The sequence below is a fragment of the Homarus americanus genome, unplaced genomic scaffold, assembly GCF_018991925.1.
Source record: "Homarus americanus isolate GMGI-L3 unplaced genomic scaffold, GMGI_Hamer_2.0 scaffold19117, whole genome shotgun sequence".
NCBI classification, from domain to species: Eukaryota; Metazoa; Arthropoda; class Malacostraca; order Decapoda; family Nephropidae; genus Homarus; species Homarus americanus.
In genome coordinates this window covers 3,455,865-3,481,948 of record NW_024754704.1, presented here as the reverse complement: position 1 = coordinate 3,481,948, position 26,084 = coordinate 3,455,865, and the positions used below count along the sequence as shown (strand labels likewise).

The 26,084-nt window shown below is 38.4% G+C and overlaps 1 protein-coding gene across 2 annotated transcripts; it reads left to right on the top strand.

Annotated features, from left to right (window-relative positions):
• Positions 1 to 5,357: 5,357 nt before the first annotated feature.
• LOC121855916 (cysteine-rich with EGF-like domain protein 2) lies at positions 5,358 to 25,826 on the top strand. Of its 2 annotated transcripts, none has more exons than XM_042351110.1 (8): positions 5,358 to 5,487; positions 6,467 to 6,689; positions 7,550 to 7,696; positions 7,853 to 8,050; positions 10,831 to 10,992; positions 11,360 to 11,510; positions 12,131 to 12,226; positions 25,157 to 25,826. In XM_042351110.1, the coding sequence occupies exons 2-8, from the start codon at positions 6,468 to 6,470 to the stop codon at positions 25,264 to 25,266; spliced, it is 1,086 nt and encodes a 361-aa protein (XP_042207044.1). In that variant the 5' UTR covers positions 5,358 to 5,487; position 6,467; the 3' UTR covers positions 25,267 to 25,826. The 2 variants fall into 2 exon arrangements, with proteins under 2 accessions (XP_042207044.1, XP_042207043.1); XM_042351109.1 differs by lacking the exon at positions 25,157 to 25,826 and adding an exon at positions 16,719 to 19,073.
• The last annotated feature ends 258 nt before the right edge of the window (positions 25,827 to 26,084 follow it).

The following is a 26,084-nucleotide window of genomic DNA, read 5'->3' as shown; positions in this document are numbered from 1 at the left end:
AATATTAACTAATTGTGTGAAATTTATGTATTCAAGAGTGTGATTCTACTGTTTTATTGAAGGTCTGTATGTAGGATAGGTTAAGCTATGTTAGGTTAAATTAGGTTACATTAAGTTAAATTAGATTTGGTTAGGTTAAATTAATGCAGTACGTTGCGCTACGCTACACATACGTTTGGTTAGATTAGATCAGGAAAAGTTAGGTTCGATTAAGTTACATTAGATTAGGTCAAATTAGTTTAGGTTACATTAGGTACACTTACATTAAATTAAGTTTAACTGGGATAAGTTAGGTTTGGTTACGTTTGGTTAGATTAGATTAGATTGTTATATTAGGATCAATTAGGATAGGTTAAATTTTGTTTGGTTTAGGGAAGGTTAGAAAAGTTCAGATTAGGTCAAGGGCACACCACACACCTACATACCCCCCACACAGAGAAACACACCAATGTTGATACTCACAGGAAGTTTCCATACCCTTGAGTGTACACCAGGAGAAACTACTCTAGTTTTATCCAAAGGGCGGCTGGTGGAGTCCCCTGTCAGACACTTAACACGAGGCGTCATGGTCTGTGTCTCTTAAGAGTTCTCGGTGGTGGTGAGATAGAGCGAGTGTGTCTCAAGGTTGATCCAGGTGTCCTCTGTGCTGGAGTTAACACGCTACTGTTGGTCTGACTACATGGTGACACCCAACACCTGCCCTCACTACCCACCCTCCTCCCACCCCTTACTATTCACCCTCCCCCAACCCCTTACTATTCACCTCCCCACCACTTACCTTTTACCCTCCATTACCCATTATCACCCACCACCACTCACCCTTACCATCTCCACCAACCCACTCCCTCAGCCACCCCCCACCACCACTACCTACATCCACCATTCTTCACCACCACTACCTACCCCATTCTTCACCACCAACCCCCTCCTCTACCCAAACTCTGTAGACGTCAAGTACACAATGGGAGTAATACAATCACCCACACACACACACACACACACACACACACACACCCACACACACACACACACACCTGCGTCTGTTTCAGCATATAATAGTGGCGTGTCCTGACCTTATTATGTATGACCAGAGAGAAAACACCATTAATGTACTTAAATCCAACTGTCATACATATTGGAACTTTTTTTGTTTTGGGTCGCGTTTTTCCGAGGATAAGTTTATTTTTCCCCAAGTTTCTTTCTTGAGTTTATTTCATGAGATTTTTTTCCCCCGAAGATACGAGATGAGTTTATTTTTATCATTTCCTGAATGTACAAGTATATTCTGAGTTTACTTCCGTTGAGTTTACGTGTTGAGACGAGTTTACTTTCCCCTAAGGTACCTACACTAGTTTGCCCTTCATTGAATTTACGTGTCGAAATAAGTTACGTGTTTGGGCAAGTTCACCCTTTGAATACCCCTCTATTATCACTGTTGAATTGTTAAAATCACCCCGTCGATGTTACTGTCTGTCTACATCATAAGCACCTACGGTATTTTAGTTTCTTGGGAGCGTATACCTGGACGTGTCAAGAATACTAATGTGTGTGTACTGAAACCTCATTAATAAATTCCTATGTTAAGTGTGTACATCATTTAACAGGTAGCCGAGGTTAAAGATCATTATTTGTATTGTGGATTATGAAAGAGAATGAGGTGTTTTTTTTAAGACTGTTTATGTTTATTCGTGGTTCAGAGATTTAAAGGTAGAGATGTTGGAACGTTCATAAATCAGCATAAAATACGAGGTAAATATTGACAATAAAACCATGCTTCTTTATGGTAGTTTTTTTTGGGGGGGTCATAGTGTAGAATATTAAAAAAATAATAATAATATACTGTGTATATACAATATACATACATATACTGTGTAGAAATCTGTCAAACTCACTGAGGATATTTTTATATTATTAAACCCACTTGTCGATCAATAAAGACGGAGACCAACACCCAAGACTATGCCCCATCTTAGTAATATCAAGTGCACAAGATATTATGTTCCTGGAAACAAATATATTTGTATATTCCCTATTTCAGTATATGGCACAGCGGTAATACGCCTATTTTTCCTCGAACCCTGGCCCGTGACGTGTGAGAAAGCTAATCACAGCGTTACATGGCGCTCGCCTCCACCCAGGAGGAGGCGAGCGCCATGTAAACAATGGCATTTCTGACCACACCCTGCAAAATACAGTATTTATCAAATGCTGCAGCTACTGAGACTGGAGGGGGGACGGAGTAACTACCAAGAGCAGACACGTTATCGAGAACAAATTCCGGCTTGAATGTCATGTACACTAATAATGACACGTTCCTTGATAAGAGAGAAGGTACATCAACCCGATACAGTAGGAGTTGTAGAACTGTTGTACAAGAACAGGAGAATCAACCCAGAGAAATGCGAGTTCAGTATTGACGGATATGACTTATTTACGAACCTTTCTCAAGAAACTTGCAAGAGGGGTGTGGTTATCTATGCTAGGCAAAACCTTAGAGCCAGTCAGGTGAGGGTACAGGGAGAGGATGCTTTTAAAGCATCCACGTGGTGTAAAATTAGATTAAAGGGAGATTTAATAATTGTCGGGTGTATTCACAGATCCCCAAACTGTAGCTTACTAAACCAAAGGAACTTAAGAGCCTTAAGACAACGCAACGATGCTCAACCCTAGCCACCTCCTTATCATGGGGGACTTTAACTATGGCGACATCGACTGGAGAAATGAGTTCACGCCAAATGACAATTTATACTTAGATTTTGCCAAGCTTGATAGCGTACCCCATGAAATGCTGAACATTAAACTGGAAGGGTACGGGATTCGGGGAAGTGTCCTAGCGTGGATCGGAGACTTTCTCCATGACCGCAAGCAGTGTGTGGTGATTAATGGCTCGGAATCATCATGTGTACCCGTCGCAAGCGGGGTTCCACAGGGCAGTGTATTGGGCCCGCTGTTATTTGTTTGCTTCATAAATGACATGCTTGACGCTGTACATTCCTCCATACAAATGTTTGCGGATGACCCCAAGTTATTTAGGGAAATTAAGAACCAAGCAGACTGTAAAGAGCTGCAGAAGGATCTCTGTGGGCTCCAGGAATGGTCGAAGAAATGGCTGCTGAGATTCAATATCAAGAAGTGTAAGAGGATGCACCTGGGATGTACCAACGGTAAGGAGGCGTATCATATGTCCCAATGGGACGAAAAAACTACATTAATTGAGACTGAATGAAAAGGACCTGGGTGTGTATGTTGACAATGAGCTGAAATTCTCGGGCCATTGCGAGAAAAAGGTGAATCAGGCAATTAAATTATTAGGTGTTATAAGAAGGTCGTTCAGATATGTAGACGGTCCGTCCATCGTAACGATCTTCAAGAGTGAGGTGCTTCCCCATCTGGTCCCCGAGATATGCTAGGGACTGTCAGTTGATTGAAAATGTCCAAAGGAGGGCCACCCTGAGAGATTGGAGCGCCTACAATTGCCTAGCTTATACTACAGACGGGCAAGGAGGGACCTAATTGGGGCGTATAAACATCTCAGAGGGCACTACTAAGTCGAGTGTCCTTACTGAGCTGGCGGACGCTCGCCCCACAAGGGGTCACAGCTCAAGGTTGAAGAAGCCGCAAGTCCAGAAAACTGTGAGGGGTAACTTTTCGGCGTGAGAGATGTGAACTCTTAGAACAATCTGCCAGAAAGTGTCGCAACGGCACTGAGTGTGAGCTCATTCAAGACCAGACTTGACAAGCACTGGAGCAGATTCAGATACATTCAGGAGGCAGTGCATGCCCAGTACTTGCCAACTGTACGTAACAGAGACGTGACCGATCGCGCAAGTGGCTAACGAGCCGATCAGTGGTAAAGAGGATAAAAGTAAAAGTAAAAGTATAAAAGTATTAGCGTGACAACTTTAACCTGGCGGGTCTGCTCCGGGTTCTCCGATTTCCTCCTGTTCTATCACTGACACACCTTGATCTCAGCATTATTTATAACTGTTAACTCTTCATTTACAGATGTTTAAATTCTGTAATTCTGAAAAATGTAAACCCGTCTCTCATTATTCCATATCTCTCGCTATTTTTATTCCTCTAAAAATTGTCACTTTTATTCCCCGAGGCTGGTGATATGAGAGCGTTATCTGGTCCCTGTATCACAGTTAGGTTAATGAGACAGATTTAATGACAACAATATAGTGTCCAACTCGGCCCCAGACTGTGAGCTGTCTCGTAATGTGTCATCGTCTTTCCAATAGGCCTACTTTTTCTTTAATGTAGTATTGTACTCCGGCGTTTTTTTAAAGTAGAAAGCAATTACTAATGACCTCAGAATATCTCCTAATATCAAGTGCACATGGCTTCAAAATGGCCTTAAAATGCGTGACCTCCTCCTTTATATTCCTGGATCCGCCCCTGATGTCGTCGTCTCTCAGGTCTCTCCGTAGAGGAATCTGTCCCTTGAGTTCTGATTTTATTCTATTTTTGATCGGTGGATGATAATTCTCGTGTCTTAATTACACACTTTACATACTAATTAGTTGAATCTCGCGCGTTTATAATATGAAATAGTGTTACGTCGCTAGCATAGCTGTGTCGCTCGCTGATTGGCTAATGTTAGTGGTGTTACTAATTTTCAACAGGAAGAGGATTCATTTATTTCATTGCATATACGTGATATTGGTTGTATTAGTGTTAAGCAAAACTCAAAATAGTTGTACAGGGTCCATTGAAATATGCACTGAGAACTTAAGCAATAATAAATAACAAAAATATGTTTCGTTTACCACTGAAACTTTGCAATACTGCCGGTGTTTGCAGACGACAAAGATTCGGTTCACCGCACTACGCGAACCTTACCCGGAACATTCCTTTAGGTAAAGGGTTGAGGAGAAAAGCGGAAGAAAAAATATATTGAAAGAGTCAAGATAAATATGAACTAGAAATACAGTAGATTATTTTGTATAGAAAGATAACTTATCTAATCTGATGATATTGGCAAACTTCACAAACTTTAAATTTAAGTGAACATGTGGTGAAGAGGATCAATAAAATATATAATAAAACCATATCAGTAACTGCAGGGTGTGACAAGATTATGCCACATAATGTGACAGTAACAGTGACAGGCACTAGAAGTTGTCAATGTGGCTCACAATGATAATTGTTAGTGGTTGTCTTTTGTACAGTACATAATTAGTAAACCACACTGATAGCTTTGTTTTAGCTATTTCCTTTTTGTGAAACAAATTAATTGTTCCCACCATCCATATACTAAATTTGCAAAGATACTGTATACATACAGTACAAAGTTATCTTTATCATAAATATACAGTATATGAAGAAGTTTCGAGAAAGTAATATAAATAGGTAAAGGCGCGAGGTGTCATAGCGAGACAAACATTGTTGTTTTGATGGAGCAGCTGAGCAGCGTGCCCTTGTTACCCTCCACCCTCCGTTCTTACAACTATTTTATTTAAACTAAGTCAGCGACACTTTAAAGTAAGTGTTTGACTTACCTGTGTCATGTACTTTTAGGTTAAGGTATATTGTCAAGAAGAAATATAGAGGGAAGTGGATAAAGTAGTATTGATCTGGTCGTGGTGTTGACCTACCAAGTGTGAGCCTGGATGATGGTTGACCCCAACACACTCATTAACACCTGTACCCTAGTCTCATATAACATAAAAATATATCTCCTACACTTTCAAATTAATATCCATGAGCGAGATAGGATATAGACTATCACTGAAACTTCAATAGAGTTGAAATGTGTTTTCAGGTAAATTCATATTTTCTAAAATTACATTATACTGCATGTATACTGTAACTCTATTATAGCATAATATAGGTAAGAGTACAGTGTATGGGTTTTCCAAAAATAAAAAATGAAACAAAAAAATCTCTTGCTAAAATACTCCAAAACAATTGCACACTAATGTTGTGAACACTGCACCATTGATGGGTCTGTTACATTCTGTTTATTCCAATATAATAGATAAATCCAAGATAACTCCTAAAGTTTGTCAAAGACTGACACATTCATTCACTCCTATTTGTAAGTTTTCTACATCACCCAGAAGAGTATTGTATCATCTTTAAACGGCAACTGATTTACCTATTTACACTCCTTAGCCCTCTCAGTCAAGCTTTTTTTTTTATGGGGATCAGCCCGCCCGGACAGAGGTCACTGACCCACATTGGGGCCTGGGGGCAACGAAATACAAAAGTGGAAAAAATTAAACAAATCAAGAGTGAGGAATTTTCCATATTCCCATCACTCTTACTGTTTACCATTGTTTGTATACCCAAACTGTACATAGTTTGTATACTTGCATGGTCTATGTATATTGTATACCTAAACTGTCTATGTACAGTGCATGCTGGACTGTATACCTGCATTGTCCATATACTGTACATGCTGACAATTTTACAGAATAAGTATCTGTCTATGTATTTACAGTAATTATCTAATTTTCAGAATGCAGAGCCAGTGCAGAAAAGAAATTCTATTATTGCTTGTGGTTGGATTAAGCTGTTTGGTGGCACAGGTCATTCCAGACACCAGTAAGAGCAAAGAAGGCAGTCCAGGTAGCAGTAATGATGGAGACAAAAGCAAGAATAATAATAGTAAAGAGAATCTCAAATCTGCCAAGCTGCCTCCATGTGCTTCTTGCAAGACTCTGACAGAATCTTTCAAAAAGGTATTGTATATATGACATCAAACTGGTGCACTGTAAACACATAAAGATTAGGCGCCCAAACTTAGTTCACCCTACAATTAGACACCCTGATGCTAACCTAACCTAATCCCCATGGGTAGTGTTAGTGTTTGATCATCAGGTGAAATATGCTGGGATGCCTAATCCTAACATGATCCAAACTGGTGACTATTTAAGTGTTAATAAAATACAGGTTTACAGGTTGAGTGTCAAGAGTTCTTCAAGTTCTGACTTCTGCTTTGAGGGTCTTGATAAACTCTTTGTATGACCGTGTTTGCCATTTACTCTGAGGATGGTGGTTTAAGATGTTAACCTTAGTGAATTGTTTATTATCCTCACATAATTAACTCTTAATCCTAAAGCAGTTAACCTTCATCATCAAAACTCAAAAGGCAAAATCATCAGCCTCACAAGGTTAAACCATCATTCGCAAAAGTTAAAAATATCATCCTCAAAAAGTTCAGACTTGTTTAAAATTAAATAGTCTTGTCACAAACTCTTACATGCTCGTATACTGTACGTACTGTATACATTTACTCGGGACCCCCTTATGGTGCAGTAGCGCCTACCGTAATTCATCCACTGAACAATGAATAACCTTAATTTATTCTCCTTTCTTAAGGCCCAACAAATGCCAAACACTAAATCTTGTGTGAAAAATGGAAGGATAATTTGAATTGCATGAAGATTAGGTACCCCGAGTTATTTCACCTGATAATTAATTACCCTGATACTACTTGATGGGTAGGTTAGAGCTATGGTCTTTAATCATTAGTTGAAATGAAGTAAACTGAGGTGCCTAATTTTCATGTGATCCAATAATTTACACCCTGCTCCCACAGGGGATAGAGTCAACGGCTCGTGGCAAATTTGAAGGTGGAGACTCAGCCTGGGAGGAGGAGAAGATGATGTCCTACAAGAAATCAGAAGTACGATTGATAGAGATTCAAGAGAAGCTGTGCAGAGATGTGGAGAGAGGTCAGAAACAGGTGAGGGGGGAAAATACCTTAGTGAATTATTTTAGCTACAGTATACACTTTATACCAAGCATAATTTTCTGTGTTGTATACACATATAGTATACATATATATAACTAATGTCATACTTTTCACTAACTTGAATTGCTGTATATTTGTGTACAACAGTGTGAGGCAGGTGCGGAGGAACATGAAGGACTGCTAGAGGATTGGTGGTTTAGAGAGCAAGAAACACAGCCTGACCTTCACACGTGGCTCTGTATTGACACACTCAGAGTCTGTTGCCCCACTAATCACTATGGTCCTCGATGCCTTCCATGCAAAGGGGGCATTGAAAACCCTTGTGGTGGGAATGGCAAGTGTAAGGTAGCTATTCATTGTTATCTTATTGTACAGTATTTGACTCATTATGATGCACCACCATAATTTAATATTTCATACTCATATGGATGATGCCAGTGTGTGTGTGTGTGTGTGTGTGTGTGTGTGTGTGTGTGTGTGTGTGTGTGTGTGTGTGTGTGTGTGTGCGCGTGCGTGCGTGCGTGCGTCAGGGGTTAACAAGGAACTTATGGTCTTGTTGTGGAATAGCAGTAAGAATGAAGAGTTATACTGTACAGTAAGTCCTCGCTTAACGTCGTGGTTCCGTTTCTGAAAACCGCGGCGTTAACGGAATCAATTTTCCCCATAAGAAATAGATAAAATACGGGAGTTACGTTCCTGAGCCTCCCCTTGCCCCATGAAATACTTTATATATACAGAAATTCAATGGCATTTATATAGAAAATAGTATATACTGTATATAAAGAACAAAATAATTTTGTATTGTACTCACTGATGGACGGCGGGAGCGGAGGAGGGTGGTGCCTCCTCCTCCCGCTCTGTCTGGTGTTCCTCGGCTGCTGTTTGCTCCTCCTCGCTTGTAGGCTGATGTGAAGATGCTGCTGCTGCCTTCCCACGACAAAAAAAAGAATCCAGCTTTGACTGCTTAATGCTTCTCTTCTTCTCCTTGTAGATCTCATTGTAACAAGCAAGACTGTCATCAATGTTGCGTTGAATCTTTGAGCTACGTTCTCTGTTTGGGTTATCATCAATGAAAATTTGCAATCCTTACTGAATCATGTTGAATGCTTCTGCCATCCTCTTGGTAGTTAGCATTTGTTGTGTTATTTCTTCGTCGTCGTCAACGGGACTGTGTTCTGTTAGTTGTTACAAATCCTCATTGGTGAGCTCTTCTGTATGGGATGCCAGGACTTGCTCAATATCCTCTGATTCCAGCTCATGAAAGCCTGCCTCTCTAGCCAAGCTGAGGATATCCCTGTTCACTGCTGGGACTAAGTCCGTGAATCCCGTAAAACTGTTGACACACTCGGGCCACAATTTACGCCACACACCATTCAGGCAACTTTCTGAAACTTCTTCCCATGCCTTGCCAATGTTGTCGATTGCATGAAGAATGTTGAAGCCCTGCCAATAATCTTGGATTGTAGGTTTATTTTCTCCGTCAGTAGCTTTGAGCAGCTGGTCCATGGTATGTCGTAAATAATTTGCCATGAATGCGGCGATGACGCCTTGATCCATAGGCTGCACCAGTGCTGTCGTGTTGGAAGGCAGGAAGACAACTCGAACATTGTCATGTAAGTCGTCGATATTGGGAGGATGAGCTGGAGCATTGTCAACGACAAGAAGAATTTTGAAGTCTAGGTTCTCCTGGGCACAGTATTCCTTCATTGCAGAGATGACATACACAGTTAACCACTGCCTAAATATGGCACTGGTTATCCATGCCTTCTTATTTGCCTTGTAAATGACAGGAAGGTGTTCCTTGGAGTAACCTTTCAGGGCTCGTGGGTTGGCAGCGCGAGAAATTAGCATAAGCTTCAGCTTGAAGTCGCCAGCAGCGTTCCCGCCAAGCAGCAGCGTCAAACGGTCTTTTCCCGTTATAAAACCTGGCTCTCTTTTCTCTTCCTTTGAGATATAGGTTCTATCTGGCATCCTCTTCCAAAAGAGACCAGTCTCATCTACATTAAAGACTTTCTTTGCTGAGTAGCCTCCTTCCTAGATAATGTTTTTTAATTCAAGCAGGAATATCTCTGCAGCAACCGTATCTGAACTAGCAGCTTCACCAGTCATCTTAATGTTATGGAAGTTATAACAGTACTTAAAACATTGAAACCAACCTTGGCTAGCCGTAAAGTTCTCTTCCTTTGATCCTTCACCCTCTTCTGCCTTTAAGTCATCAAACAAGGATTTTGCTTTATGCTGGATAACCATAAGGCTCACAGGGGCATTGTGTTGATTCTGGTCCTCCATCCACACAGCCAGCATCTTTTTCATCACTTCCAGCACTAGCCTTAATCTTGTCTGTGTTGGTCCGGATAGTACGCACGTTGTGGGGGTTAGTCCAAGCACACCAGCAATGTCCACCGCACGTTCCCCTTCTTCAGAACAGGTTAAAACCTCCATTTTCATAGCAAGGCCAATGGTCTTATGTTGCTTCTTCACAAAACTAGCATCAGTAGCACTTGATGGGTGCTTGGAAGCCATTTCGAATGGTTGGAGTTCAGGATTACGAGCAAGAACACTTGAACACGTAAGAAAGCTGTGGAAGCCTAACAAAGACTGGCGTCACTTGGGTACGCTGTGTGACGTTCTGCGAGTGAGAGATAACGCTCCAAGCTGATAGAGCGTAGTGTGGCAAGACGAGAGTGATGCACCATACAAAGTAGTCCGTGACGGTAACCGAATTATTGGTATCTAAAGAGTAGCGACGTTATAACGAAACAACGTTAACAAGGGCAACGTTAAACGAGGATTTACTGTACTGGAAAGATGTAAAAGTGAAAACCAAAAAATTATTAATACTGTAGCTGTATTATTTTTTGTTGTTTTCTTATGCTACACCACAACACATCTGATACAACATTTCATAAAGAAGGAGTAACAGTCAATGAGGGCTTCACCAAAGGGAGTGGGAGGCAGTGAGGACATCTCTGGTGTACACATTCCCCCCACCTGTACAGCCATATTTAATGACTTATCCCCCTAGTGGATTGGTAGAATATCTCTTAAGCTATAACAACACTTTACACCATAAACTACACAGTACATTTATATAAACTGAATTTAATCACAAATGTACTTTACAGGGTGCAGGGACGAGAAAAGGAAGTGGAGATTGTTCTTGCAATCCAGGATACAAAGGAGACATGTGTGATGCCTGCACCTATGGGTACTATGAGGCCTATAAGGATGACACAAAGTTGCTGTGTGAACAGTGTCACAAGGCGTGCAATGGCCCGTGCAGTGGGGTAAGTGGAAGTCATTTTCTTAACTGTATTGGGTCATTTGATATGAGAAGTGGTAACAATTATCATTATATCCCAAAGATGCTTATGTTTTCTTTCAAGGGTCACAGAGTCGGTTAGGATTCAATGGAATTTTCAGGAATGTAGCCCTTCTATTGGACAAGGAAAGCCTTTAGTCATGGTGTCTGAGAAATTATATTAATGATCTACTGTAGTAGCTATGACATCTAGAGAGATATTTTAATATCTTGATAAATTATGATAATTTGAACTGTTAAATTTTCTTGTATCTCAGTCAGTGTGGTCAGAAGTCTTATGTAATTATCAATGATGGTTATGTTCATCAACATGTTTTTTTTATCCTTTTCAGCCTGGTCAGAAGTCTTGTGCAGCATGTAAAGAGGGTTGGCTCATGGACACAGAAAAAGGCTGCCTGGACATCAATGAGTGTGCTGTTGACAAGACACCATGCAAGAGAAACCAGTTTTGTATAAATAATGAAGGATCATATTCATGCTTAGGTCAGCTCTGTGTGTGCATTTCTGTTTATGCTTTTGACAGTTTCCCAGCATTAATTCAAATACATTACATTGTTTGGATGTTGCTTTACTCTGTTAATAATTTTAAAAATAAAAACACCATAGCAAACACATTTTGGTAAGGCCGTGGTAGAGGATGATTGACTGTGGTGTGTGTGTGGGGGGGACCATAAATAAATACAGAAATGGAAACAATAAAACAAATCAAGAGTGAGAAACTATATATATGTTGGGTTGCCAAAGTAAGAGAAACAATTAAGACCCTGCAATTGTGTGTAAATGAGGCAGAAAGTCCATAAGATCAGTAACCTGTGACTTGGTCAAAATTTTTGTGATGCAGGGTCTACCATTAGACAACACATAATGCTTCCAATATCTTCCCAGGCAGTGGTACCTGCATGTTTGATAGCTGCCTACTACCTACTATGTGTCAACTTTGATTGTAAACATCCTACACCTTGCTGGCTTTCATGATTGAAAGAAAAACACAATCTGTGCAGAACAAATATTCAGATTCTGTATCTTCCATTTTGAAATACAGCTATAGATTAAATCACAAGTGTGATGATTCTATATGTACATTGCTTATTATCTTGTTTCAGAATGTGACAAAGCATGTGACGGTTGTTCAGGTGATGGTCCAGACATGTGCGACAAGTGTGCTGAGGGGTACAAGCTAGATAAGGACTTGTGTGTCGGTGAGTAGAACAACTGACTTTAATGTTGAAACTTGCATGACTTCTGTCAGGGGTTCAGGGTTGTCATAATACTGTTTATAGAACCTGTGTCTGTCTGTATGTCTGTCTGAAAGACATTTAGAGTGTGTCTCCGAGCTTGAAATTCAGGATCGTGCCAACCTTGAATCCTTGACATGACCCAATATAGTATGAATAGTTTTCTGTAGTTGTTGAGAGTTGTATGATGGATATTACCACACAACACCAAGGAAATGTGTTCCTACATTTTCTCATAATCTTTGGTGCATGTAAACTCTATGTATTTTTACTGTAATTTTAGGAAGTTACACATTTTTGTAATTGTGTGTAATAGTACTGTAGTTTAAAATTCCTTTACAAATTTAGACCATTAGATATTATTATACAATGTTACACCATGCTGGTGAATATATTATATTCATAAATGCAAATTAGGATTTTATAAAGGTAAAGGGGAGCAATAAAAATATAAAAATTTTCTAACATACAGTTCAGTACTCATAAATTATTATATTGATTCATAAATAACATCACCCATATATACAGGTAGAGAAGGGTCAGGGGGTGGTGTTGGTTTTGTGAGTTGATAAGTATACATGTATATAGAAGAGTGTAATGTACTGTAATGTGACCACAGCATGTATAATATTATTCTCTACAGCACTACTATACCTGTACTGTACTTACATTGACTGTACATTCAAAAACAAAATTCGTGTCGCGGTTTTGTCCGAAGATTAAATATAACTCGTGAAACCTTATGAGAGCCCTACCGCAAGGCAGAGCGCACCAAAAGCCTTAGCCCTTCGGCATATGTTTTCACCAAATTTCACGACACGACTTTTGTTTTTTATTGTACATCATATAAAAGCCTCATTTGTTACCTGTACTGTAATTCATTATGTAACACAACAATGCACAAAATTTGCATAAACTGCATGTACAAAACACTTCACTAAATAAACTTAGTCATTGTCAGATGTAACGATTTGATCCACTAGTCTTTCAGTGGGACTTACTCTGGTAGCTAAGAGAACAGTGTTGGTGGGGAGTGAACAGTTTCACAAAGGGTGTATGTGAGAACCACTTTCTTGATAGGTAACTCGTTGAGGTTATAATGGATTTAGTGTACAGTATACAGTAGATGTACTAGACCTCCGCCTTCTTGCAGTTTGTGTATGTCATTCAAAAAAGTAGTACAGAAATCTGCCCATTAGCTGGAATAATTGGTGTAGAGCGGTTCCGGGTATGGAGACGAATTTTCTCATCTCCAGAATTTTTCGGGGTACCGGGGAAGGTTTTCCCGGAGTCTAAATTACACATCTTGCACGGACAGACACAGAGCTGTATTAATTTATGCAAACACCACTGTACACGTACAATGTATTGTAAATAAACAAAATATACTACTGTATACACTATACCATATTCACCAGGAGGAATGGTGGAAAAATGAAGCTTGTGAAATGCAAAAAAGTGAGGATCAACACATGGCAAGGCCCCCCTCCACTCATCTGATGGTAACTCCCTAATTAAAGGCAAAGAAGGCATCCGTCAGTGCTGGAAAGAGACTGACATTCCCTGCTCAACCCAAACACTGATTTGGATGTCCTTACTACCCAGCAAGTCTCTCAGCACCGGGAGCTGACCTACCCTTGGCTTTCCTCCATCCCATGATGAGGTAGCTACTACCATCAAGCAGATGAAAAATTACAAAGCCACAGGGCCTGGTCGAATCCCAGCCGAGGTGTATAAAGCAGGAGAACCTCTATTTACCAGCCGTCTCCACTCTCTCCTGGAGAATATATGGGAGGAGGAGGAAATCCCCAGGATCTTAAAAACGCCTCCATCGTCAATATTTCTAAGAACAAGGGAGACCAGCCTGACTGTGGCAACTACCGTGGGATCTCGCTGTTGTCTGTAGCGGAGTCTTCCTAACCAGCAAGACATGGGTCACATACAGGAGGCACCTCAAGGCACTTGAAAACTTTCACCAATGTAATCTACGTTCCATCCTCCGAGTTTGCTAGGAAGACAAGAGAACAAATGCCAGTATTCTTGCTGACACCAACTATAGGAGCACTGAGGATACATTATCCATGAACAACTATGTTGGACTGGCCATGTTACCCATATGGACAACAGTAGACTGCCAAAGCAGCTACTTTACAGTTATCTAATGAATGGTTAACGTAATGCGGGCGGGCGACGGAAAAGGTATAAGGATAGTCTTAAAACAAACCTGAAAAAGTGCCAAATCAACCCCCTCACCTGGGAGGCGATCACTCCACATCAAAACACTTTGGAGGAGCACCACACGAGAAGGTGTCAATACTTTCGAGTTAGCCCGACTGCATACCGAGGCAGACAAACGCCAGCACCGGAAAGATGCTGCCACCGCCCCTCCTGCGCTAGATGTAACCCTCCACACATGCAACATCTGTGGACGGCCCTGCCAATCCTGTATCGGCCTCTCGAGTCACCTCAGAGCTCACCAACGAAGGTGACATCGTAAATAATTCATATCATTCTATCATAGGTGGATGATTGTCATACTCGACTTCAAGTAACGGCAAAGTAGTAGTAGTGTATATATCAATACAACTAATATCTTCTGTCAGAGCTGAAGTCCAAGATTTATTAGATGTGAAATCTAACAGAACCTCATCCAACCACCAGCCAGCTTAAAGTTGTATATAGCATGTGGAAACTTTCCTACTTTAGTATGACAGTTACTAGTGTCTGATACAGCCTAGATGGGTCAGCACATTCCATCATATTCCCAGAGAGTAAAGTTTGTATATTCATAGTGGAAGTTGTACTTCTGCCCGTCTTTAAGAATTTGGTTGTCATTTTTAGTTCATTTTACTCGATAACAATTCATTTAATATTAAACACATCATTTGGATACCTACAACTTGTGAATCATACATTTTAAGTTTACTTAATTGTAATCCTTTCTTACATACAGTACCGTACAGTATTTGAATGCTAGGAGGTCAGAGATCCTAACATTATAAAAAACCAATACCACCCATCTAAACCATATCAGACAAAAAAAAAATATTCAGCAGCAGCTGAAGTTTCCACAGAGTATTCTTTACTTTTGATGGGCTGATAGCTGGGTGGACACCACCAGGGACTCGGTTCAGCCCTTGAAAGAGATTGTACTATTTTACCACAGTGAGTTACTTGGCCTGTTGTACAGAAGCTAATACTGTATCTTGCCTGCCATATGTAACTTATCAAAACACAACAGTATTTTAAAGTTGTCCAGGCTTTAAGGCCAAGCTTGTTATATATCTCAGACTAATGTTTTACTTAAATGACCCCAATAAAGTTTCCCCCTGATGTAAGTGAAGAATATTTTTTGGCCTATAGCTCATTGGTCAAGTGACATATAAGATCATTTGATCAAACAATCCCTTGGCATGCTTTTTCCTGACACAGAACAGTAAACAGCCAACTGCCCATTCAGTCTAGGTTCATGAAGGAACCTGCAACCGTTATCTTGCACCTGCTTCAAAATGCCAGTAGGTCTTATCATGTACACCAAGACAAGCCCTTAAATACCTTAGGCCGAGGCCGCACTGAGAGCGGGCACGTGTTGTTGCCAGCTCGCGCCCACTGCCAGTGCGGCCGTGTCTGTGGGTTACAATGCTGCAAAGTCTTCTGCGCCTGCCTGCACTCAGTGCAGCCGCGGCTCTAGGGTTTATCCCGGTGAACCCAATAGAATCACTGGCTCATGAAGTAGCCACTGGATCATGTTTGGAGTTTTAAGTTACTGCATCTTTATAGTTTCCATCTAAGGACTGAGTAGTTATTCATACACTGTAATATGAAGTCACAGACATTCAATACAAATGTTAAGATTACCAGTATGAAATGTATTATCTGAAGAAATCTGATTTGTTAATCCATTTCATTAGGGAAGGTGTTATGATAGATTTCTGGGTTGTGAGTGGTCATATTGATCTTAGTCTGCATGAAGCATCGTCATTCTTCTGGACCGTGTAACCATAGTGTAGATATGCTTATATTTCTGATTAAAAGTACCTGTACCGTACTGTTTATGTACATTACAGATTTAAATGTACAATACCCTGTACTATTATAAAAAAAAAATCTTAATTTAGAAGCACAGTCTTGATTTAGAAGCACTGTACATACAATCCTGCTATAGAATTAACTGAATTGTACATGCATTCTGGATTTAGAATCCTGTATTGTACTTGGTATGTACATTCCTGATTTACAGATATGTACTTAACCTGGTTTATAATCATGTAAAGTACTGTACATTCCTACTTGGACATTTTGTACATTATTTATGATCATGTACTGTATAGTCCTAATTTAGATATACTGTACAGTATGTACATTCCACCTTAGTTAAGAGTTAATGCTAATTACATGAGACACTTGACTAGGATTTCTTCCTAATTCCTGTTTCTTGATGGTGGCTGTGTTACAGACAATAGTGCGCAGGAGCGAGACAAACACATGACATTCGCACGTTACGTCACGTACGCTGGTCTAACCTTGGCCACATGCATCATCCTGCAGAAGAACACTATAATTGCTGCCATTGTTGGTGTAAGCGTGGCTGTTTACATCAGCTTCTCAGAGTACTACCTCAAGGACACGCCCGCACCCCCAGTCACACCTCAGCTTCCGTCCTCTCTGTTTTCTCAGGACATAATCAATTAAAGATGATAATTACAAGTACTGTACTGTGTTACATTTGTAAATGTGATCATCTGGACTTAAAACTGGGATACCAGCTACCATAATGAGTTTCATATTCTGTATACTACTAGATATACTGTATACAGGACTTCACATTGATTAAGAACAATTATTACGAGTATTGTGTGTGTAAATGTGAGCTTCAGGACTGATAATTTGGGTAAACAATATTTATATACGTATATATAGAGAGAGAAGTGGAGTATAAGTTACAATTTTGGACTTATACAATACATATAAATATGAATTGCAAGTGAGCAATATCTATGAAGTACAAGTAACAAAGTTAAGTACAGTACAGTATTGAGAATGGGCATTGGTATGTGAGATTTAATACTGTACATAGTACTGTATGTTTATTTTATTTTTTAAATGTAAGGTAATTACATTTTATAACCTTACTAATTTGAGTGAGATTTTCACAGTTGTTGGTGCTTTAAGCAGTTGTGTTAAGTGGGAGATCTTCATTTTCTTTTTCCCTTTTTTAGTTGCTTAATACGGTAGGTACACCAGTGGTAGTAATGATTCTTCCACTTTAGATAATAGATTGGATTCTTCTTTTTAAAACTTTTATCTTTTTGTTTATTGGTTATAAGTTTTATATTGTTTATTTTTGGAGGGGGAAGGGGGATCATAAATTAAACTTCATACTTATACTGTACAGTATTCAGAATGGTCACACGTTAGGAACATTATTTTCATTGTAAGAAAGGATTCAGTTAGAGGTGTTTTTTCCTAATTTAGAATATGTTGAGGTGTGTTGTAGCAGGGATGTGAGTTACTGCTCTCCACACTCCTCTGAACTGATCCAAGTGACAAATTAATGATCATCACTAAATTGTCAAAAGAGTATCAGGCCCTACACAGTATCTCAGTCTCTGTTAACCCCAACCATATTGAATTTAACCATACTACAGGTATTGAACCAGGACCTCCTATGACTAGAGCTTATTTGATGATTCACCTCAAGTTTATGGTGAGGGGGTGTGGGTGGGGGGCAAGTGCTGGGGTAAATAAAAATTATTTCGCATTTATAATTGTAATTTTTCTGTTCTTTTTGTACAGTTACCTTATGTCTTTCAGTTATGTAATTTTATTTTGTGTGTAGTAAAATATGCTACATATATATTTAGAGTGAGTGTATGATGTATTATTTAAGGACATTATTATCATGAATTGGATGAGGTTCATGTCAAACTTGTGATATTATTTTTTATTGGAGGGAATTGACGAGTCATTTGATTTTTATTATACCACATTGTTGTACTTTGTAAACTCTTCAGTTAACTGAATGTAAAGTTACTTATGTTGAAGTGAGGATTGTAACCTGAATTATCATTAATTGTGTTGTTTTGTACTTTTCATGGGAATACTTTTCCAGCACTAAACACCTGTCAGTCTTAGCTTTTTTTACTTCATGTACAGATGTTTTACAGTACTGTAGTGTAGTGTGTCATCTGCTCGCACAAACTTGACCTTAAAAGGTTTCATAATATGGTTGCTACATGTTAGGAAAGTTGCATTGTTGTAGTATGCAAAACAAAAATACTGAGCCTTTTTTCTTATTTTTTAAATTTTACCTTTTTCACATTATTGAAATTTAAACAACTTGCAGCCTATACGAATTTATTGTACAAAGATAAATTTCCAATAATTTAGTTATTACGGATTAAATTATTCAGTGTTCATATGTTGGGAAATATTTTTATTAATTATAGTTATTACGTATTGAGTTGCTCATCTGTGGTACCTGTACGACCTCTACATATAACACTACTGTACAACATAAAGGAAGACCTGTAGAGTATCAAGACACATTTGGCAAGACAAGAGATGACTATCAGTGAGGGACATCATGTTGGTCTTGATCCCGACCACCTTGAGCATGGCAGGGAGGAGGCTTACAGGAGTGAAAAAGATACTGTGTTCAGTAGTCATATAAACACTTTCATTTATATACTGTGTGATCACATCATGGACTTTCAACATGCTGGTTACAGGAGTACATACCAGTAGGTTTAATTCTTAAGTCTTGACTATGAACATATTGTATCATTAAAAGGAAACTGCTACCTTTAAAGTTGTTTTATCTGTGCATCAATGTTATACTGTATAGTGTAAACTGATCAAATAAGGATTCAGTCTTGATGTCACCAGAAGGGTCTTTGATTTGATTGGCCTAAGCTAGGTTACATTGTACTATGCTTGGTTAGATTAACATATTAGGTTAGGCTTTGGCAGATTGGGTTATGTTAATATATGCTTTGTTAGGTCAGGTTAGGCTTTGTCAGATGGGGTTTGGCTGTGTTAGATCAGGTTATATTAAACTACATTAGGTCAGGCTAGGCAACGTTAGATTGGATTAGATAAGGTCAATTTATAAAAGGATAGGGCAGAGGATGAGGGAACTACATATTGGGTACTTTATTTTTATCTTCTTGTACTTTTATCTATAGTATTGACTGTTGTTCTGTTAAGCCCTGGACCAAGTGATCAGGTTCCACCCAAAAATGCACCCCATCGCATTTGGTACTTCTTTAGTTTAACTTTTCATATTTTGAAGTCCAGGTATTGTGACACTTATTAGACAGTTATTTACAATAATTGATGACAATACAGCAAATGTTAAAACGTCAATTGACGGCATCATATTAAAAGTACTACAGTATGTATATATATATATATATATATATATATATATATATATATATATATATATATATATATATATATATATATATATATATATATATATATATATATATATATATATATATATATATATATATATATATATATATATATATATATATATATATATATATATATATATATATATATATTAAAAAATAATAATAATATTACTGTACTGTAAATAGATTTGTAGTTTATCGATAAAACTAAAACAAATACTCTAGGTACTGAATATTTGTTCATGTCAAATGGATAAGTTGGGTACAATGGGAAATTTTTAGGGGAAGGGGTCACTTAATATGATGATGCTTGTAGGCAGATATTGACATGAGAGTACTTGTCGTTTCTTACAGTATAGTGAGGGTATATAACCTCGGTCCTTGGGAAGTAATTTCTGATAATTTCCTAAGGTGGGGAGGGGGCTAATGTGCATCTCCTCCCCATCCCAGAATGATACCATCCCCCCCCTTAGCTTAAGATTAGTTATTATAGAAAAAGAGTTGTTAATATGCAGTGCATACTAGTAAACTGTTACATATGATGTTGGTGGAACCATTACTGTATGAGCAGCTTCAGTATGGTGTATCATGTTAAAGATGGTTACATTTTGAGTGGGCTCCCAGGCCTACTGGATCTCACGTAAACTTAACCTTTAGGATAGGGCAACTATTTACTGAGATAAAGTCGCAATATTAGTACAATATTCTTTTCTAAGTCAAATACTGTAACCAGAAATATTGCCAAAAAAGCTATTGTAAATTTTTCTACTATTAAATTTCTCAGATTTGTGTACGTGTCCAGTGTGCTGACTGGTTGTAGATCATAACAGGTACAGGCGGTTATATTTGGTCATAAAAAAAAAAAAACATAGCTAGTGTTTGGAAATGCTTTTATTGGCATAATTCACCTGTTGCTCACTGTCATTGACCTCCTTTCCAATCATGTTGGTTAGGTCACTTTAGGACTGGGCCCCACTTAACCAGTCAGTATCCACCATGAAATTTCTAGTTAAAATGATATCATTAGTAAACAACTTGAAACCTGTAAGCAACAAATGACCATTTTTTTCTAAATATGAAATTGTTTTTAATACTGTACTTGAAAAAAGTCAGTAACTGTCATGCTTTGTAGAAAAGGTTATATTTGGTATGGTAAACCTGTGTATCTCAGGTATTACCAGGTGTGATGCTTGATTAGAGATTTGATTAATTGATCTCAGTGATACACTAAAGGTTATTCTAGTAATCTTAAAGTATGACAATAAGAAGAAAATTACTGATTTTGTAAAATGAATATTTTATTTATTTTAATATTTATTACTATATTGTAGTTTGATACTTGAGAGAGAATTAACTTGTTGTCACTTTAGGGCAGGCTTTGTCATAACGCTGTATACTATGTGATGGGCTGTGAGACACAAGTAAAGGCCTGTATAATCATGGTTGTCTATGAGAGGGGCTGAGACACGAGTAAAGGCCTGTATAATCATGGTTGTCTATGAGGGGCTGTGAGACACTAGTAAAGGCCTGTATAATCTTGGTTGTCTATGAGAGGGGCTGAGAGAGACAAGTAAAGGCCTGTATAATCATGGTTGTCTATGAGAGGGGCTGTGAGAGACACTAGTAAAGGCCTGTATAATCTTGGTTGTCTATGAGAGGGGCTGAGAGACACAAGTAAAGGCCTGTATAATCATGGTTGTCTATGAGAGGGGCTGAGAGAGACAAGTAAAGGCCTGTATAATCATGGTTGTCTATGAGAGGGGCTGAGAGACACAAGTAAAGGCCTGTATAATCATGGTTGTCTATGAGAGGGGCTGAGAGAGACAAGTAAAGGCCTGTATAATCATGGTTGTCTATGAGAGGGGCTGAGAGACACAAGTAAAGGCCTGTATAATCATGGTTGTCTATGAGAGGGGCTGAGAGAGACAGTAAAGGCCTGTATAATCATGGTTGTCTATGAGAGGGGCTGAGAGACACAAGTAAAGGCCTGTATAATCTTGGTTGTCTATGAGAGGGGCTGAGAGACACAAGTAAAGGCCTGTATAATCATGGTTTTTTATGTACAGAACTGTACCATGATGGTCACTGTGTTATTCAATGTTGTTAAGCTCTGGACTTTAACAGTTTTCAGTGATGGAACCGTTTTCATAATGGGAATTTTCCTGAGTTGGATTAATCACCATTGTAGAGTTGGACAGTTATCATAGAAAGGAAATAATGTTCTGAGCTGGAACAATAAGCATTAGTGATTTTTTTTTTTTTTAGTTGGGATAATTGTTAGTAAAAGAGCCAACTTAAATAATTGTGTTACTCATAGCTATCACTGGTGTCTGTAAGAATAATTAATATTTAAAAAACATTTTCTTTGTTAGGTATTGTAATTATATTGTATTAGTTTATGCTTGTCTGTGGCACAGCATATAAAAATACAGTTGTTCTATTTCTTCTTATTCTTCTACTTACTCTTTGAAAACACTTTTGTTATGATGGCTGGATGTTTCATAAAATGTTTTACAGTAAAACTTCAATATAACAAACACTTGATATATTGGAAAAATAGTTTTATCAGACTGGCCTTCCTCCCAATTGATCCAATATACTGTAATAAGGTTTTCTTGTATAATACTTTGAACACTTGTAAAATAATTTTTCAGTTCAAACACGTTACTGTATAATGTAAATTTGTACTGTACTCGTATAATCCTTGACTATAAATGCTTTGGTAATTTTTGTATTCAGGGTTATATGGTTTTGTTTATTTGGAACATTTTTATAATATCATGAAGTATATCAGTAATGTTTGCAAGTGCTAATTGTGTTTTGATTGCCAGCTATCATTCTTGTATATTTTGCCCTACATCGTATCATTATTGATTAGCTACCTTATACACTATACAACTTTTCCGTAAACCATTTCAGAGGTGTTTATTCACAAGAATTATAGCGTTTAGCATTTCCCATGACTGTGTGTAATCTTTGTGTATTATTCAGTAAAGGGTAACAAGGAATGATGAAGAGAATAGCTTGGTATTGTCAGCCACTGGAACACTGATATTTGTATGGCAGATATACTGTAGATTGTGGCTTGTTTCCCCTGATCCTTGCTATATCAGTTTATGTGTGACTACATCAGGAATTGTGATTTATATGGTGTGTGAAGAATTGACATTAAAGTTTAACACTACTGTATTTATACTATCTTCTTAAAGGTTTAGGATAAATAATTGACACTTTCATTATCCTTCTTCAGGGCAGATTGTCAAGCACCCCAGAGGTCACAGAGCATCTTGCATCAGTGAATATTCATCACCTTTCTTCCCCCTGAAGATTATAGATATTTTCACAGGTCATAATTAATGCATATTTTTTTTAGAATGTGTGTGTACATCTGTGTACATCATCTACACAAACACTGGCTCCAAACACAACTTTATGTGAAGTTTGAACCCAAAATCCTTTAAAGCTAACCTTTACCATACTAATACTGGGAACTTCTATTTTGATATAGTTTCAAAACTGATGGCAAAATTTTATTAAAGTAAAAGCTTCTACAGTACAGTGAACCCTCACTTTACGCGGTTAATTCAACCCACGGCGGCCCGCGTAAAGTGAACAACATAACATATGGGATTAATTGAAATAGAGACCGGGCCGACCCCCAAACTCCACTTTTTCAGACACAATACCTACGTTGTAGTAAAAATAACATCTTAAATTTATGATGGTATGCACACACAATTAATAATTAAGAGAAATATCAATAATATTAGGTTTTTTAACACTTACATTAGTAGAAAAGATGGCTGGGCACACGGGGATGGGGGGTTGGTTCCGAGGCAGAGGGCAGATTATTGGCCCTCACCTGTATCACTATCCACCACAGAAGCTTGCAGGGCCTCTTTGTCAAACCCCTCAAGTCCATATCCTCACTATAATTATCACTATCACTGACTTGGGCCGGCTGTGGTGGGTGGCGGGTGAAGAACTCGGTAATGTTTTGATGACTGGGCGACCTTGTGCGCACCCTGCTCGCGCCGCTCTCCGCGTAAAGGGGTACACGCACCGCGGAATATGAGCATTCCGGTTTCGGCAGGGTACCGCGTAAACGTGGAAACGCGGAATGTGGGACCGCGTAAAGCGAGGGTTGACTGTATAATACTTTAGTGTGTGTGAGAGTTTGATTTGAAGTCTGTACAGTATAGGGGGGTCTCCGGGTTACGAACGGGTTCCGTTCCTAAGTCGGAAATGTACATAAGTTGGAACACATGCTATGTGCATACCTTAATTACATAACTATGTTTAAAATCCCACTATATGATAGCCCAAGTCCTTATAGAAATCTAAAATAACTTAATTTAAGAGAAATTAAGAAATAGAATGACAAAATACAGAAAATGAAAGTAAAAATAAGTCATCAGGTAAATAAAATAGTGTAAATTTAAAGTTTAACCTCGTTCATATTGGCGGGCGTTAATAAGTCGGGGACCCCTGTACAGGTACCTTTTTAGTCTTGATCATAGCTGTAAAAGATGCTCACTAAATGCAAGAAACAAATGAATGCATTAGTACAGTATTGTATACTGTACAAGTGTACATAAAAAGAATACTGTACGACAAACTGCACATAATATGCAAACAGAATCCATGATTTGCCACCCCCACCACTAAAAAAATAAAAGATTCTGTATACAGGACAGTGTGTTCCCAAAGCAACTCTCTAGCAAAGTTTGAAGGTTCAGTTCTTTTTTGTTTTATTTTTATCAATAAACCCACAAGAATTGTAATTGTACAAAATAAAAATAAAACATTAAAAAACCTGATACTTAGTACACTAGTAGGGACAGACAAAGGAAGAATAAAGTGGCTTAGCCCACCTTAGGTTCAGGGAATGTGTTGAAAATGGTCTCTGTCCAGATCAGTGCAAATGTAGGATTATATTGGTAAAGAAAATGCCCTGTACAGTACAAAAGCTAGCATGAAGACAGTACGGTACCATACCATTATACTCTCCAGAAGGGCACATAAAAAGTAGAGAATATGAAGTCCTTCACTAAGTGCTGAAAATACTTATTATAGCAGTTAAATGTGTACGTATTCCATATGCATCCTCTTGCAAACAAAACAAGAAGATATAGATTCCCACCCCCCACCCCCCCCACGCACACAATATTTCACCAGGACACCATTTCCACAATTTTAAATATGAAGACCAACTTGCTTACATAAGTGGGTGAAAATCTTTATTACGATATACTTTTTTTCCTCAAATGCTCTCCTGACTGTCACGTTTGAACAAATTGTATACTATAGGAATTCTTCACTTATCAAACTATCAACCACAAAAGCTCTTGACAAACTTAGAAAGACAACAGAACCCTTTATTTTTACCCCGTCAGGTAAAACTGCAGAAGGGGTAAAAATTTAAGAAGCTCCTGAAGATAACTAACAATTTTCCCTCTTTCTTTATCAGATGAAGACAGCATAGAGGAAGACGAGGATGATAACCCCACCCCTCAGAGTCAGCCACAAGGTAACACAGAGGAAGAAGATGATGCACATGCAGCAAAGACAGAACTCTGATTGTTTGCTTTCAGTTAGTCTTTAAAAAAATTTGAATGGGACATAAATATCTTTTAATTAGCTAATGTAGGATTTTAAAGGAAAGATTGATACGATAAAATGTATTTCAGCTCAGGAAGTTGATCAATCCAGCCTCATTGTGATAAGTTTCCAACATGACTACTAGTGAATCCTTAATTACCAAAGACATTATATCGTTTTAAAAACTATACAATAATATAATTGTATGACTACCACAACCAGAAGAGACCTCTTGGTGCATAGAATTGGTGGGTATACTCAAGATCAGTCTGTAGATGATTTCTGCATGAAGACTAAAGTCCTGTTGGGCACACTGCCAGCAAAGTTACTATAAGCAGTTGAGGAACTCTAAATTACTTTTGGTCTCAGTCAGAGGGATCAGCCATACTGATGGCTTTACTTTATTGAGGTACATTTTCGTTCAAGACTCTTCGAACACTGCTGGAAACAGCTGGCAACTCGAGGCCGTTTGTTTACTATAGTACGTAGTATAATATAATACGAAACAACAAAGCCCTACCATTAAATTAAGCAACGGGGACTAAGTAACTATTGTAATCACTTTTACATTTATTCATATTTTTTACTACGTACGCCCTTGAGTTGCCAGCTGTCTCCAGCAGTGTTTGAAGAACCTTGAACGAGACTGTACATGAGATTTTCATTCCAAGGGCTACAAAGCCTAACAAATACTCAGAAAATGTGTCAACACAGTACTGTATATAAAAAATAAAAGATCAGACTTTTAGAACAGTGAAGCGTACAAAAAAACTACTAATGGAAGGCTGTAGGTCGTA